The sequence below is a fragment of the Peromyscus eremicus genome, chromosome 17 (assembly GCF_949786415.1).
Source record: "Peromyscus eremicus chromosome 17, PerEre_H2_v1, whole genome shotgun sequence".
Taxonomy (NCBI): domain Eukaryota; kingdom Metazoa; phylum Chordata; class Mammalia; order Rodentia; family Cricetidae; genus Peromyscus; species Peromyscus eremicus.
Genome location: NC_081433.1, coordinates 13,828,061 through 13,845,406, shown reverse-complemented (window position 1 = coordinate 13,845,406; position 17,346 = coordinate 13,828,061). Strand labels below are relative to the sequence as shown.

Genomic DNA, 17,346 nt, shown 5'->3' with positions numbered 1-17,346 from the left:
TCCCACATACCTAAAGAAACAAGACAGGAAGCTGTTCTTGGTTTCCAGGGTAGGGAGGAATTGTCTGGGGCTCCCCACATTTGCATAAGTGACAATGAGTGTGCTCTCAAAGGGCCACTCCTCAACAAGAGAGGTAAGGTATTCTTTGTTTCATAACTGTAATTACTGGGGTTCTCATCAGCATAGAAGTCTAACCAGGGGCCAGCACTTGGACCTATATAAGGCATTGAGTGTAACTCCCTCTGTGTCCCTGCAACTCACCAGGCTTCAGTCATGAGGATCCATTACCTCCTCTTCACGTTTCTCCTGGTGCTGCTGTCACCCCTTCCAGGTGAGGCAGGGGAGTAGTTCCAAAGGGAAATGAGAGACAGAGTCTGTCTATCTGTCTCTCTGTGTACATGTCTATCTCTCTGTGTCTGTGTGTTTGTCTCTGTCTGTCTGTCTGTGTGTGTTTGTCTCTGTCTGTCTGTCTCTCTGTGTATGTGTCCTTCCCTCCCTTTCCTTCCCCCTCTCTTTTCCCTTCTCCTCCCCTGTCCTGTCTTCTCTTATTTTTACCTCATCTGTCTCTGCTCTTTATCCCTCTACTTTTTTCCCAACTTCCCTTTCTCATACCCTCCCTCTGTTTTCCCATTCTTTTCAACTCTCTTTTTTCTCCCTCTCTCTCTCCTCATTCTTCCTTTATTACCTTCCTTCTTCTTTCTTTCTTCTAAGCACTGCTAACGTGAACCAAGGACACTTTCTTCTGACCTGGAAGGGGCTAATGTAGACTTTAAGCTTACCAGCAGCACACGACTTCTGTTTCCAGTTCCTCATGCTGAATTTAAGATTACAGGATGAGTCTCTCATGAATAACTTAAGAAATAATAACATGAAAAAAGTCTGATTCTTATTTGAAGAAAAAAGTATTTATTGAAAAATCTTTACATTGAAGGAGTAGAGTCTCTGCTTACTCTAGAGAATCTCACAGAATAACCAGCCCAGCCTCTCTTTGAGAACTTTGGGTCCTCCAGAATCCCATGAAAGATCCTTAAGCACACACTCTCTACAGGGGTAATGAGACTCACAGCTCAGGAGAAACAGTGGAAAACAGCTTCCCAAACTCTGTCTTAATTGTATTCTGTAGAAAGGTTAATTTTCTTTTAAATTATGTGTACTGTGTATGGGTATGTGCCGAGGAGTACATTAGCCACGGAATTCATAAAGGGGCGTTGGATCTCTCAGAGATGGGGTTATAGGTAGTTGTGGACTGCCTCATAAGGGCATTAGGAACTGATCTCAGGTCTTCTGCAGGAGCAGTATGCACTCTTAACTCCTGTGCCATATTTCCAGCTCCAATATTGTATTTCATCCTTGACATTAGGCAAACAGAATAAAAGGGATAGACAACTCAAGAGAAGGGTTAAAACAAGTAAGAGAGAAAATGGGATGGCTGAGCCAAGACCCGAAACTGCATTAGTTTCTCTGCATAAATTACAGAGAGAAAACCTAATTTCATTGATGGGCTCTGGTTACAGGGGAGCATATGGGTACCAAGGGATACCCAAACACTTACTATTTCAGAATTTCAGATGCATGTGAAGAAAAGAGGGAGGAAGGGAGGGAGAAAGAAAGGAAGGATGAGATTAAGACCTAATTTTAGACATTAGAAAATATTGAAAAAGTTTATTTTTACTGTTGATTTTTGTTTCCAATTGTAAGTTATGTAGGTATCACGTTATCATTAGACAAGTCCTATACATTGAGCTTCCCGTCAGATAGTTTGTTAAAAATGGGCAATGGGAGTTAAAATACCTTAGTTAAAAATCGGAAGATTGCTCAGTGAGAACAGTGCTTGCTGTGTAAGCACGAAAATCAGAGTTTGGATTCCCAGTTTCCAAGTAGAAGCAGAGCAAGCTGGTGTACATCTACAGCCTTAGCCCAGGGGAGGACCCCAGGGGCACACTGGGCAGCCAGACAAACCTACTCAGTGAGTTCTGGGTTCAGTGAGAGACGCTGCCTCAGAAAACGAGGCAGGGAGTAAGTGCTGAACACACCTGATACTGACCACTGACCTCTGACCTCTGCATGTGTGTGCGCACAGGCCACACACACATACACTCATACCTCGCTGGCTGGCTGTTTCTGATACAAGAACCAAGGGGCTTGTGTGCGGAAGTGGAGGCAGGGCTGCTGTGAAGTAGCCGGGGGGGGGGGGGGGGGGGGGGGGGGGACACGACTCACACAGATTCTTTGCTGAGCTCCTTCCTGGTGGTCCTGGAGCTTAGCCATTCGGGTATACAGCAGACCCTTCAACGTCTGGGTCCTAGGAAAGCTAGCACCCCCTCACGGCGGCGGTGCCAGTCTCTATCAAGAACTGGATCCTGTCCTGAAGAAACAGATATCCCAGCCTTGGGGGAAAAGCCTGCCGCAAGTTATTCAAGAGAATAGCACGTGGGTGTGTATTTCTGATGTGATGCTTTCAACTCTAATGTGTGGTTTTTCTTACTCATCTTTCAGCTTTTACTCAAAGAATCAAGAATCCTATAACTTGCATGACCAATGGGGGCATATGCTGGGGTCCATGCACTGCAGGTTATCGACAGATCGGCACTTGTGGCCTTCCTAAAGTCAGGTGCTGCAAGAAAAAATGAATGAGAAGACCAAGAACCAGTGAGACAAATGAAATACCAGAATCTGCTCCGCTATGAAGATGTGCAAAACTTAAACTCAAATTCAAGTCCTTTCCTTAAGTATAAAATCTTGCTTCCTCATGGCTGTGTGAGGTTGCTGTTTGTTTTCTCACGGGTTGAATTATAAAACCCGTTAGTGCTGTGGGATGTTCTGTATGTTAAATGTGTTGCTCTGATTGGTTAATAAATAAAACACTGATTGGCCAGTAGCCAGGCAGGAAGTATAGGCGGGACAAGGAGAGAAGAGAATTCTAGGAAGTGGAAGGCTGAGGCAGAGAGACACTGCCAGCCGCCACCATGAGAAGATAAGATACCAGTAAGCCACGAGCCACGTGGCAGCTTATAGATTAATAGAAATGGGTTAATTTAAGATATAAAAACAGTTATCTAGAAGCCTGCCATGGCCATACAGTTTATAAGTAATATAAGTCTCTGTGTGTTTACTTGGTTGGGTCTGAGCAGCTATGGGACTGGCAGGTGAGAGATATTTGTCCTGACTGTGGGCCAGGCAGGAAAACTCTAGCTACAAAGAAAAGGGGAAATATGGTGATATTTTATTTGTACTAAAATGTGATTTTATTTGTATGTTAATAAATAAAGTTGCCTGGGGGTCAGAGCTAATAGCAAGCCATAGTAGAAGCCAGGGGGTGGTGGCACACACCTTTAATCCCGATCACATGACAAGCAGTTCTCTGTGTGTTCAAGGATACAGCCATCATGGAGACACATGCCTTTAATCTCAATACCAACCATAGAAGACCTGGAGGTGTGTATAGACAGGCAGTGACGAGGAGGTCATGTGGTTGGGTTTACAACCAATGAGAAGGCAGAACAGAAAGTCAATAAAAAGACAGATACACAGGAAGTAGGCCTCTTTCTGAGGGGAAGGATGACAGCGGCAGCGAAGGGTAAGAAAGGGTTTTTAGTATTAGCTCCTAGCTAATACTCTGACCTCTTGGACTTTTAACTCTGCATTTGGCTCTGTGTTTCTTATTTAATAAGACTTACATCTACACTTGAGGAAATCAATCAGTGAGAAAGCAGGGCTCTCTTATGCTTCCTGGGTTGATGGACATCTGTCCCTATCCCTGACAGGCTGGGTGATTTCCTGTAACCAGCATTCTTCCTGCCCTGCCCTCTGCATCCCTGTGTGTCCTCCAACCTCTTGCTTCATCCATCCCAACCCAGCACAAGTCAAAGAAGGCAGCCCCAGCTTCCCTCTGGCTTGTGCCTCTGAGTTAATTGTGCCTTGCATGGTTGTAGTTAAGACTTTAATACACTCTCTGGCGGCGTGATCTCTTGGATGTGGGTTTGGCCTTATTCATTTATGTACTGACTACTGAAGGGAAAGATTGCATCATATGTTATTTTAAATCAAATGGGCAAGTTGAGGCAGGAAGGGGCTTTCTTACATGTAGACATAAGATACAAGGAACTTCAGAGGAAAACAAGACCCCACTGAAAGCAACATAAAGGAAGAGCGGGGTGAAGATGAGAATGAGATTATAGTTAGTAAGGAAAGAGGTCAGATTCTGTCCTAGGCCAGACCTTCCTGATCATTTTTTTTTTTTTTTTGGCACTCTTGCCCCAAAGGAAAAGTCATGACATATGACAGACAGAATCCACTAACAGGAGTTTTATCAAGGCAAAGGGATAGATGTGATCAGGCCTGTGGAAGGACACGTGCAAGGAGACCCAGGGAACATGGTGCCGCCTTATAAAGGCCAGGACGCACCTGCGCACACAGGTCCATGTGCAGAGATCACATGGTCATGTCTGGCCACACTACTATGTGACTGCGTAACCATGGGGCATGGGTCAGGCAGGACGTATGACCCGGAAATGACTAAACAGAGATGACTAAGTGTCCCGCCGGGCATGCATGACCATGGGGCATGGTTGGAATTCCTATCACTTCCCACTGGGGCTCTCACAGTACAATGGGCTCTGTGTCCTGCTTGGGCAAAGCCCTCTATTTCTTTACTTTCACTCTTCAGTTAATGTGCATTTGGTCCCTCTCTGCATATAATTCAGCTCCAGAACGATACCTTAGAGTCTCTATACTTCCAGACTGAAAGAAGAAATGAGACCTCGGAGTACAACTATTTCATCTGAACCGATGCAACTGATACAGGAAGCATTGGCCAAATGTTTGAAGTGTAACAAGCGATTATTTACTGAAGATAAATATCATAATGCAGTGTATCCTTAAAATAAAAGGAGGGGTCTGAAAACAAGGCACACTCAATAAAATGCCTGTTGTGCAAGCTTGCAGACCTGAGTTTGATCTCCAACGTCCATGTAATAAGCCAGGGACCCCAGCATATCTGTAATTCTGGTGCTGAGGGATGGGATGGAGACATGTGGATCCCCAGAACTCACTGGCCAGCCTGCCATACCAAATGGTTGAGCCCCAGGCTCAATGGAAGATCTGTCTCAAGAAAAAAGAAAGTAAAAGATGGATCCACTGCAGAGATGGCTCCTCAGTTAAGAGCACCTCTTGCTCTAGAGGACCTGGCTGAATTCCCAGCACCTACATGGTTACCCTCTATAACCCCAGTTCCAGGGGACCCAACACCTTCTTTTGGCCTTTGTGGGCACCATACCCACAAATTATTTACAGACATACATACAGGGAAAACACCATACACATAAAATTAATAATAATAACTTTTAAAATAAGGTAGAGAGTGATTGAGGAAAACACTTGACCTTTGGCCTTCACACGCATGTACACATGCACATATCCATACAAACACAAGCATACACACCACACCTGTAAACACACAAATAAAAGTAAGGAAGTATTTGATTTTTATATAAGGATAATATCTGACCTTGTAGTTGCACTTCTAAACCCACACACCTCACTTTGATACTAGACTATTCAAAGCCTGTCTTCAAATAATTATTTTTGATAATTCATATTTTTATCTATAATAAACTTGCCATTTTACTGATATCCAAAGTCACTGTTTTAGGTTGCAGAAATGAGATGATGTTTACTGCAGGAAGTGAAGCTGTCATTCTTGTCTTCTAGAGAATGGCAGGACTTGTGAGGTTTTTGCAGCAAATTTTACCTGAGAAAAGACTTTAGTGACTATTTTGTTTTTGAAGGCAAGATGCTTGAGTGCATAGGGAAAACTGGTAAAAAGCAAGAAAATGTTAAATAGCTTTGCATTTCTAAAAATGAAAGGGCCGTTTGGTTTTCTGATAGAAGCAGAGCTGGGGGGTGCACACACAGAAGCGCACCACCGAGTTTCAGTGACAAAGGGGATCTGTGTGTTCCTAAAAGAAAGAGAGTGTCTGCCCTGTGAGAAGCTGCCTTGGAGGAGGTTGACCTGTTCAGCGAATTTAGCTTAAGATCATCAAATTCATTTCCTTAAATGTAATATGAGAAAATAGTGGCTCCATAATTGGTCACAAGAAGAAACAACGCAGCTTGCTGTCCCTGGATAGTAGATGAGTTTTCACTTTCACATGGCTGGTCCCTTTTGTCTTTTCTTGGAATTCTATATACTGTGGAGGTAAAGGAGAGAGGACACCAAACAAGTCTGTCCTGCACAAAAGTTTACTTGTTAACTACCACCAGGGACTGGGAACCATGAGGGATGTGGGGGAGGAAGACATTTTCTTCTGTCTTCCTGGATTCCCTTGGTCATGGTCATGGGAATTAGAGTGACAAGGGACAAAATAGCAGGAAAACGTGGTGGTTTTTTTTTTTTTGTTGTTGTTTTGTTTTTTGAGACAGGGTTTCTCTGTGTAGCTCCTGCCTCTGCCTCCCGAGTGCTGGGATTAAAGGTGTGTGCCACCACCGCCCAGCAGGAAAATGTTTTAAGAGTGCAGGAGTCATCCCCTGAGAGGAAGCCAGTAGAACACGGACTTAAGCTGCCTCTCAGTGAAGGGCACAGTAGCAGAACAGAAAAGGGAATCACTGCTCCATCTTTTAGGGTCAGCAAGATGGGGGCAAAACTTAGGGAGCATGCGAATCCGTTTAGTAAATCTGTTGAGCAGATTCTGCTCAGTGCTTCTTCAGGGATGGATGCGTCTAGAGTTAGCCCTGGTGGCTCAGAGTCCAAGATCACTTTTAGGCAAACACAGTTGTTTCCAATTCAAAATAATCCTCACAGAAAAGCTTATGTGCCTGCCATATGTGTGCAAAGTCTTATTCCTACAGGACACAAGAAAGAGACATTCTCTTTAGGGGTATTTTGTAGATGAAGAAATGAGAGACTCCCAGGGTCCCCAGTGAGGGACACCACTCCTGTCCTCAGCTAGTTTTTTCTCTTCCATACTTTGACCAACAGAGGGCCTCCTGCACTCTCTCCAGATGTTCACAGGATCCTGCCACATACAGTGGTCTGCTGCTGTAGGATATGGCAGAGCAATAGAGACTTTTCCACAGCGGGATTTGGGGAAGAAGGGAAAGCTATTCAAGGAAAAGGGTAGATGTCTGAGGTGCTGAGGAGACACTGGAGGAGGGAGGCAAATGCACATGGAGACTTTTCAGAAACACTAAAAATTTGCTCACACACATCATTAGGATTTTTAGCTGTGTGGCGGGGAGTGAAGACTGATCCCAGGAGTCTGGAGAACACGGATTCACATTAGGAACAGAACTTACTGAAACAATACCTGGAAACTGCTTAGTTCCAGACAGAGTAAATGATCCAAACCCACAGATGTATCTTCACTATTATCATTGTTAGGAGTACCAACAGCCATTGGTTATTTCAAAATCCTTAAAAGTTTGTGTACTCATGTGGCAAATAGATGGGTTAGCCTGTGTTAGATCCAGATGGATATAGGCAAAGAATTACGTTAAGACTTGGTCCAATTTAACCTCCTTTTAGGCATGAGTATTCTAAGTTAAATCTTACAGAATTGGCCCTGAATAAGGAAGCTCCTCATCAGGATTGACAGGAAACTGTCACTTTGGCATTTGTCTGTTGTACAGAAGGAGAAGCCAACATCTCTCTGTGTCTAAGGCCAGAGTCCTCAGATGGACAAGAGAGAATGTCTGCCAACTGTCCCACAGCACTGCTATCATTTGTGAGTGACTCTGCTCTATTGGATGCAGTAGGATCAGTCCCAGCTTTAGATCCTGATCCCTGTGGTGAGGGAGGCCAGTTAAGTGCTTGGGGTTCCTTTTCTTTCTTTCTTTCTTTCTTTCTTTCTTTCTTTCTTTCTTTCTTTCTTTCTTTCTTTCTTCTTTCTCTCTCTCTCTCTTTCTTCCTTTTTTTTTTTTTGTTTTTTCGAGACAAGGTTTCTCTATGTAGTTATGGTGCCTGTCCTGGATCTTGCTCTGTAGATCAGGCTGGCCTCAAACTCACAGAGATCTGCCTGGCTCTGTCTCCTGAGTGCTGGGATTAAAGGCGTGTGCCACCGATGCCTGGCTGCATTTCATTTTTAATGAGTCTCTGCATGGCACATGTGTTTCCACTCTCTTCTGCATAAAAGATATAGTATTTCCAAATGTTCCCCAAACAGCCCACTATTCCATCAAGAGGTGGCTTGAGGACGCTTCCCTAATAGGTCACTGTAGTTGTCTGTACTGAGAAGGTGGTCTCTGTGTAGCTGAAGAGCCTCTGACGTCATAAAGGATGAGAATCTTCCACGTGGCTCTCTAGTTGCCATAATATAACATGTCCTGCGATGTGAACCTTTAAACATAGTGTGCAAGTCCTGATCACCTTGAAATCACTATGTTTGAGAGCCCATCTGGAGAAACCAGGAGGAATAAAAGATTGTTGCCCAATGACTCCTCACCCCCTGACTTTCTCAAGCCCTCTCAGCTGTCATTAACACAAATGTGAGTCTTGAGAAGACTCTAGGTCCAGCTTCTGTCTGTCAATCATGAACACCCTTTCCACCAGACACCTAGTTAAGCTCAGACTAACCCAAGGGCCATGACAGATTTTTAAAAGAATTAGTTTTGGGGGTAATTTGGTCTTTTGTGAAAGTCTCCAATTCCAAGGTTGTACATTGCAGTTCATTGAACAGGGGTTTGCCCTTTGGGCTAATTGTAACTGTAAATAAACATTAGCCTGTGTGACCAATGTTTATTGCAGTGGACAGGGCCAACTTAGATGTAAAAGTAATGTTTCTTTAAAAAAACCTTTTTTTAAAAAAAAAAATTAAGGATGGCATTTCCTGGTATCTTATTAGATCACTTTTTCATTCCTGATGCCTATCAGGCTTGTGGTGTTTGTGGAATTCATGAATTCATGGAAGCCATTTTCTATTGATTATCCTTGTATTTTCTATTTTCCCATAGTTTATTGATTGTTTAGTCTTTTTTTTTTCATTTTATTTTACTTTCTGAGACAAGGTTTCTCTGCGTAGCCCTGGCCATCCTGGAACTCACACTGTAGACCAGGCTGGCCTCCATTTCTCTGCCTCTATCTCCCAAGGGCTGAAATTAAAGGCATGTGCCACAACTGTCCAGACATTTAGTCTTCTTAAGAAGCACCAATCTAATAGAAGACAGGGCTGGAAGACACCCTAGAGACTTGTAGTTCAAGAAAACCAAGGAGAAGAGCTTGGCTCCTTGGACACAAGGCTTTACCTTGCATATCGCACTACTGAGTGTATCCATCGAAAAACATCTGTGACACTACATTACCCCTCAGCTATTATGCATTGCTAAGTTTTTTTTCTGTGAAACTCTTTGAAACAGTTCACACAAGCCCCACTTCCTTCCCTCTTCTCTCCCCACTCAGGTCTGACTAGTCAACAGGGTCATAGTGTGTGTTTTATGAAGCCCCTCGCTCTGCATATGATTTCCCTGACTCTTAATTATATCATAATGGGCACCTACTCCCAAGTGGCCTTGCCTCAGAGTACAGGCAGTGCATTGCCTGTGGAGGGCAGAGGGAGCCAACTGCCTAGGTAAGTTCTGAGGAGATGCCTTGTGGTAAAGAGGAGGTGAGGAGCAGATAACTGCTTTTCACTTCTACAAGTGAAAAGAGAGAGGGAAGTGTGGAAAAGTTTCACCACATGCTTTCTTTTGTTTCCTCATTTGCTATCATCTGAATGCTTGTGTGTCTGCTCAAAATGTGTATATTGAAATATAACCTCCAGTGCAGCAGTATTAGGAAGTGAGACTTTGGGGACTTGATTAGACCATGAGGGTATCCCTCATGAGTAGAATTAGTTCCCTTATGAATGTGGAAGGCTGAGGAGGAGGTGGTCAGGGAGGAAGTAAATGTTCTCCCACAGAGACACTGAAGAGCAGGATAATGAATTCTCTCCAGATCTCTCAAAACCCAGTAGGGGACACTAGCGTCAGTATGTGGAGGGAGTCATTTATCAACACCCCAGTCTTCCTCTAAAAACACTGTGCTGAAGGAGATCTAAGAGGGAAAAAATGTATTTTTACAGTCAGTAATAGACAGCAGAAAAACCTTTTTAAAGGTCTCCTTTGAGATTAAGGAATCCTTGCATCAGCACTGTTTTGGTGGGATGCACTATGAATAATGTGTACAATTAAAAGTGCAGTTATTTGACTTTACTGTAAATTTGGAGATAAATTCTAAACTCTAGAGATGACTTCCAAGGGGAACCCAGGGGCTTACGACTGACATTCTCTCATCTCATCTTTCCTTTATTCTTAGGCTGAGAAGGGAAGTGGGCAAATAAGTTGGAAAGATAAGCCAGCACCATCAATAATCACCATGCCCTAGAAAACCATTGTGGTCCATCACTTTTTGGGGTTATTCCCAGGAGTTGGGGATGGGCAGGAGAGAGAAGGACCCTGCAGTGCAGGAATATGCTTACAAAATGACAGGTTTCCCTAGGGACGAGGCAGCAATATCTTCTATTTCCCAGCCTTTCTCTGGTCCCACAGCAACTATCAGTAATAAAACATTGAAATCTAGAATGTCCTTCTCTTTAGACAATTACTCATTTGGTAACCTTGCTTTAGCATCTCAACCTACCACACTCTACCCTGCCACGGCCTTTCCCTCTGATAGAAAGGATGATTAGAACTTTCATGACCCTCCTCATTCTCTGATCTTATACTCTCTAGTTCTTAGGCATGTACATTTGTACATGTACGCAAACACAAACACACACACAGTCTTCCTGTAACCATATCTTTCATTCTTCAAATATTATTTTAGCAAGAAAAAAACTGTTCAAAATGTAATTTTTGAAATTGATCTAGGCTTAGTATGCATTGTCTTGCTTGAAGAAAGTACCTATGTTAGGTGAATGCTGTATGAGCTAAGTGTTACATTTAAGATTCTGGAATATAAAGTTATTTAAGAAAATTCTCCTATTGGAGTAATGGGTGATATTCAATATCATTTTATTAAATGATAAAGCTGTTAAGTTATGACAATACTTAGAAGTGAAATCCAGTGGGGAATTGTGTTTACAATTTGAATTCATTTCTAAAATCTTTATGCCACATATCCAGTTTCCCACCTGACATTTCATTATGGACTAGAAGAGACAGACTGTCTTTATTTAGTTTTAAATTTCTTTCTCCCCTGTTTTCTGAGACCACTTAGCTTTCCTCTGAGGAAACATACGCTCAGAGGTTGCTTAATCCCTTTGCAGTCTGAAATTCCTAGCCATGATCTCAGGCAAAGCTAAACACTCTTTATGAAGATGTGTAAGTCCACCATCAACTTGCCCTGAGTCTCCATTCCTGGGATGTAGAGAAGGAAGGAAGTTGGCTATATAATCATCACCAACGAGAAGAGTTGCTGAGTGCTCCTAGGGTCCATTTTCCCACACAGACACTCAACTGTGTGGCAAAAACAGAGGAAGAACCAAAGCGTTAAAAGGTGGAATTATTTGCAAAAGATCACTCAGTGAGTAGCAAAGCAGTCTTTGAACCCAGGCTTATCTAACCACATAGCTCATTTAACTAGTAGGTAAGATTCCTTTTTCCCTATCCCCTAAAGATCCAGCCTCCTTCAGAGGTGGAGCAATTGATTTGACGACTATATCTCAAGCAGCATCTACCCTTGATTCTTAAACAGGAATATCACTTAGCAACCACTAGCAAGTAAGTAGGGAGATTTGGGTCTCTGAAGTCCTTCCCTTGTTCTTATCCTCTCTTCTTCACCTCGTCGTTTCATTTACTTCTTAATGTCTTTGTTCCTTCAAGATGCTACAACAAACTACAGTAGACACAGACACAGACACAGACACAGACACACACACACACACACACACACACACACACACACACACACACTCACACTTCATTCTCATAGCCATGGAGGTTGAGAACCCCTGCTGAAGGTGTCTGGAGATCTGTGTAAGGACATGGATCTCTCTGAGGGCCCTGATGCCAACCTTTTGACTCTCACAAATCTTACTCCTTAGAATTGGCATTTCAACACAGAGCTTGTCAGGGGACACAAACGTGAAGACTTTAACACTTTTTTTACTTCCCTTCTGCTTCCTTCCCATCTGCTCATACATTGTTTTTAGCCATGTACTGATGGCTTTGATGCAGCATCAGTATTAAGGCATCTTCTGGCACTGCATGCCTTACCAGCTGTGGGCTATACAAGAGCTGGCCATAGAAAGAGCTGAACCTGCAGAGGAGCAGCCCTTCTCAATTGGTTAGCACAAAATATTGAAACTGAATAATCAAAGAAGGGAGTTTCCGTTTACAAAATCTCTTCTAGTTTTTAGCTTCTTGGGTCGGGGGTGGGAGTGTATCCCTATTTTCCCAGCACCTGAGAGATAGAGGCAAGCAAATCACTGCAAGTTCAAGGCCAGTCTGGTCTACACAGCAAGTTTGAGGTCAGCCACTGTGCTACATAGAAAGATTCTGTCTCAAAAACAAAACAAAACAAAACAAAACAAACAAACAAACAAAAAACCCTAAAACAAAACTAAACATAAGTCCTTCAAATCACAAGTAGAAACGAAACCCATTGGAAAATCCTGACTTACTGTAGATCTCATGCAAGGTTTTTTGTTTTTTGTTTTTTGTTTTTTGTTTTTTGGCTTGCTTCTTTTGGTTTTCTTGAGATGGGTTTTCACCATGTAGCCCATGCTGTCCTATAACTTACTGTGTAACCCAGACTGGCTTACACTCACAAGCCTCCCGCCCTTTACTTCCTAAGTATTGGAATTATGAATGTGAACTGGCCTGCTCAACTAAATGCTCCTCTTTTTGGCAGAAGGCAGCTTGGGTTTGTAATCATGAGTTCATGGGTAAAACATCCCCAATCACACTCTGGTCGTATTTGAACATCTGCACTAAGAATATAAGTGTTTCTTCTAGCTGAATCGTTCCAACTCCCCCAGATCATTGATGTGCACTGAAGAAGGAGTCACTGCCCTCAGACACTGCCTCCTTCCATGCCAAGAACTCGCTTCTCACCATGAAGCTGCTGTTTCTTCTCTTTCTCCTTCTTATATGTTTTACGCAGATAGGATCAGGTAAGCTGTGAACTCACATGGATGGGTGAGATGGTAGATAACTTTGGAGCCTGGAATAAACTAAACAAATTCATAGTTCAATCATGAAATGAATTATATACTAGTTGTATATGACATGGCTATAAGAAGCATAATATATCTGGTCATTGGTGCTGTCAACTAGACAGAATCAGCATCATGTAGATGAAGGGCCTCTCCGTATGTCTGTGGAGGGTTTGTCTTGATTAATTGATATGGGAAGACCCATGTGCTTCCTGAGCAATGGATCCTGGACTGTGTCTGAGTGGAGAATGTCAGATGAACACTAACATGCAGGCATTTACCCCCTCTGCTTTGTGACTTTGATACAACATGGACAACTCCCTGAAGTTCCTGTCAACATGACTTCACTGTGAGCTAAAATGAAGGCTGTCTCCCTTAAGTTGCTTTTGTTATAGTGATAGGGAAGAAACAAGATAGTGTGTAGAAATGTTTTACTTTACAAACAATGAGAAGCTTAAATATTTTTTTAAAAAAGACTTCCCTGAGGTCTTCAACTAGTAATAACTAATAATTGTGACAGACAACAGTTTTAGTGTGCCTTTCAGGTTACAAATCACTTCCATGTGAATGAAAACAGCACAAATAGTAACAATGGCAAATGATCATGACAACTTTCTCTTCCCAAATATCATTTTTTAAAAATTCAAATATTGATTATTATTTTATTTTGAATTTTTTAACTTTATTATTTTAAAAAGCCTTGCAAATAAATGAAAACATCACACATCAATATTAATGAGACCCAAGATCTAGAAAACTCAGTGGGCTTGCTACAGTTAGACTAGGCATTCAGAACAGAAGCTGTGGGGCTTCAGATTCAATCTTATACTTTCAGTATTGAATATATTTCATGAACTTAGTCATTACTGAAACCAAAGAACACATGACAGGATTAGAACCAGAAAAACAATTATATCCTCTTCCATGTCTCTGTCTACACTTGCATCCAGTCCTTTCTCATCCCATTATACTCCATCTTTTTGTATATTCATGTTCTACCACACCCACACGTACACTTCTTCACACACACACACAAACACACACACACACACACACACACACAGTTTGTGCATAAGAGAGAGATCATATGTATTTTTTTCTTTTTAAGATTGTGTCTCGATTAACATTATATATTCTAAGTTGATCCACTTTCCTGAAAATTTTTAGATTTCATTTTATTACCTTTAAATATTATGTCAATGGAGGAGGAATTAGATTTGCCTAACCTAGAATTACAAGTGATTGTAAGCAGCCTGATCTGAATGCTGGAAATCAAACTTGTATGTTCTAAAGAATGGTTAGTGTTTTTAACTGCCAATCCACCTTTCTAACCTTTAAATACCTCCTCTTTTTAGACAGATTTTTAAGATACTATGAGCTCTGGATGGCCAGGAACTCACTATGTGGACCACACTGGCCTCAAACTCAAATCTCTCTGCCTCCTGAGTGCTAGGATTGAAGATGTACACCACCATGCCACAACACAGGCTTCCAACATAAGGCAGCTACTTTATTCTTTGCAGTGATAGTTATAGAGTGGGTATTTTATAGCTGTGATGTAGAAATGACATAACTTGCTTCAAGTCAGAGACTATACATGGTGAAATTCACAAGTAAAAATAGTTCAATTCTGCAGGTAATACTATTAAATACCAAACAACCTTAGATAATACGTTTATTTATTATGCTATAAATAACAAAGATTGATTTTGGTGTGAATATGGCCTATGCAATGTTTGAGGTGTGTTTATTCTAAAAGCATAATTCTTACCTACCTGAAAATTTAGATTTAATGAAGTGGTCTCATTTTTACCTGGTGATCTTGTATGCAGAAACATATGTCCCCAGTCTTGACATCTTAAAAGAACAAAGGGATTCATCCCCTCGCTGAGGTTCAAATCCACTCAGGCCACAAGGGTGCTCTACTCACTGCAATCCAAGCTGACAAAACAGCCACCACCATGGGTGTTGCTGCCCACTGCAGAAGGGAAGAGCATCCAAGGAGTTTCACACTAGTAGTTAGGAACTGAAGCCCCAAGAAGGCATCCTTTCTGTTCAAAATACACTGGCTGGGCTCATAGCTACATGTACTTAGGCAAAAGATAAAAGCATCATATTTTTTTGTGTCGAGACAACAGAGAGCCAGACCAATTTTTGAACACTCTAATAAAAGAGAGAGGGGGAAGGGGATATGGACAGATAATTGATAGCCTGTAGATGATAACTGGATGATGGGTACATTCACTGATGATAGATGTGCTTGTGGAGGTGACTATGATAGTAGCATATATCTGCATCTGCATGTTTATTTTTGTTTTCTTTTTATAACAGCAATATAGCTAGATTTAGAACCAAAGTCTCTTATTCCCAGTTGCTGTGCTTCCCATCAGAGCATAGCACCTCAAAAACACAAGCTTTGATAAAAACAATACTCAGCATTTACTCATGGCTGTCTTTCATTCTTTGGCTTTCTTGATTTTTGGACACAATTCAGGTTCTCTCTACTCTCTAACTCTCTCTATGGCTTCAGATCTTCCTAGCCTAACTCACTGTGACACAGGACAGTTGACACTGGTTATGTGCCATGGTGTGTCATGTATGAAATCACACACATCACACCAAACACAGGAGGTACAGCACTCAATCTCAGCAGCACACCTCTTCTGTCATTCACTGGCTGTATATAGCCTGATATTGGTTGCACACTCGTCAAGTTTTGCACTGTCTAGGAGGAAGGCACTTTAGGAAGGCTTTATACAGGACATGTGCAAGGAAGTGAGTTACACACAGATTCTGGAGACATAGTCATGGGAGGTGTTTTCTCTGAACCAAGCATCTTCACATGAAAACGAAACTTAAGTTACAGGCACCAAAGGCTTTCTGATGGAGCAGGAAAAAAATAGCAAATCAAAAAAACAGGGTCCGGTGGCTACATGGCCTCAGCAACCATAAGTCACCTCTGTCTTTATCATAAAGTGACCACAGAGAGTGAGTGAGGAAGCATGGCTGTCTTCCAGCTGTCTTGTTCAACAACACTGAAATATGGACTTCATATATTATCAAATGAGCTCCCTCATCTAATTTTCTTTGTAATAGTCTGCCAGTGAGAAAATGGTTATCAGCTCAGGTGACACCCGAGCCATCAGATAGTTAGTGTGGGTCTCGTGGACTGGTTTGTGTGCCTTGGTAGGCACAATAAATGATAGCATCTTTGTTTTGACGAAGCATTGTTTCTTCACCACTTCTCTCCCTTTTCCTTACAGGGCGCAGAGGAAATTTGAAATTTCGTCAGTGTGAGAAAATGGGTGGCATGTGCAAGTATCAAAAAACCCATGGATGCTCCATCCTGCCTGCAGAATGCAAAAGTCGATACAAACACTGCTGTAGGGTTTAAGGGCAGCTCACTGACATGTGAGATTCAGCATGAGAGTAGGCACCTGCTCTGATTTCTGAGTAATAAAGACATCATAATGCACATGTACTCTTCCCAAGATGTAAATTTTAGATGTAATGCCAGTGTGCTTGAAAAGGGAGAATGTGGTGGTAGTGGGTTTGTGGTCCAGTGTTTCCAGGTTCTTAGCCTCTTATTCAAGAAATTAAAGACTCATCCAGATTTGCAAACGTAGAAAGGAAATTTTGCTGAAAGTTTGGGGCTAAAAACAAGGGAGGTTGATATTGAAATTCCCACTTCCTGCCTGCCTTTCTCATCTCAGTGAAGGTAAGTACTTAATTTGAGGAAAGCCTAAACCAGAAAACCTGTGGAATTGAAACATGAGGCTGAGGAAACTTGTCAATGAGACTCAAAGTTGTAACAGTTGAATGTGGTGATTTCAAAGGGGACAGCCCCTGTTGGCTCATAGTTTGAATGTTTGGTCCCCAGTTAGTGGAACTGTTTGGAAAGGATTAGGGGTGTGGCCTTGTTAGGAGTGTCTCGGGGAAAGGCTTAGAGGTAACAAAAGACTCCAAGGCCCAGTCTCATCCTGCCCTCCACCCAGCCCATAATTTGTGAATCTTGTGCTCCAGAGCAATGCCTGCTTTCCTGCTGCTGAGCTCTCATCATGATGATCATGGACAAACCCTCCAAAACCATAAAAAAGCCCCCAGCCCAGTGCTTTCTTCTATAAGTGGCCTCGGTCATGGTGTTTTCACAGCAATGGAGCAGTGACTAAGACAATGATTAGATGAACGCTGTAAAGTTGAGGTGGAGTCAGCAGTGACC

The 17,346-nt window shown here is 42.2% G+C and overlaps 2 protein-coding genes across 7 annotated transcripts; both read left to right on the top strand.

Annotated features, from left to right (window-relative positions):
- Positions 1–273: 273 nt before the first annotated feature.
- Positions 274–2,673, top strand: LOC131894658 (beta-defensin 4). Its single transcript, XM_059244962.1, has 2 exons — positions 274–331; positions 2,497–2,673. The coding sequence occupies exons 1-2, from the start codon at positions 274–276 to the stop codon at positions 2,628–2,630; spliced, it is 192 nt and encodes a 63-aa protein (XP_059100945.1). The 3' UTR covers positions 2,631–2,673.
- Positions 2,674–9,427: 6,754 nt separating this feature from the next.
- On the top strand, positions 9,428–16,604 carry LOC131894537 (beta-defensin 33-like). Of its 6 annotated transcripts, none has more exons than XM_059244822.1 (4): positions 9,441–9,560; positions 11,588–11,691; positions 12,951–13,085; positions 16,391–16,604. In XM_059244822.1, the coding sequence occupies exons 3-4, from the start codon at positions 13,028–13,030 to the stop codon at positions 16,519–16,521; spliced, it is 189 nt and encodes a 62-aa protein (XP_059100805.1). In that variant the 5' UTR covers positions 9,441–9,560; positions 11,588–11,691; positions 12,951–13,027; the 3' UTR covers positions 16,522–16,604. The 6 variants fall into 6 exon arrangements, with proteins under 6 accessions (XP_059100802.1, XP_059100805.1, XP_059100803.1 ...); XM_059244820.1 differs by having other exon boundaries at positions 12,928–13,085; XM_059244824.1 differs by lacking the exon at positions 11,588–11,691 and adding an exon at positions 11,238–11,467 and having other exon boundaries at positions 9,474–9,560.
- Positions 16,605–17,346: the final 742 nt, after the last annotated feature.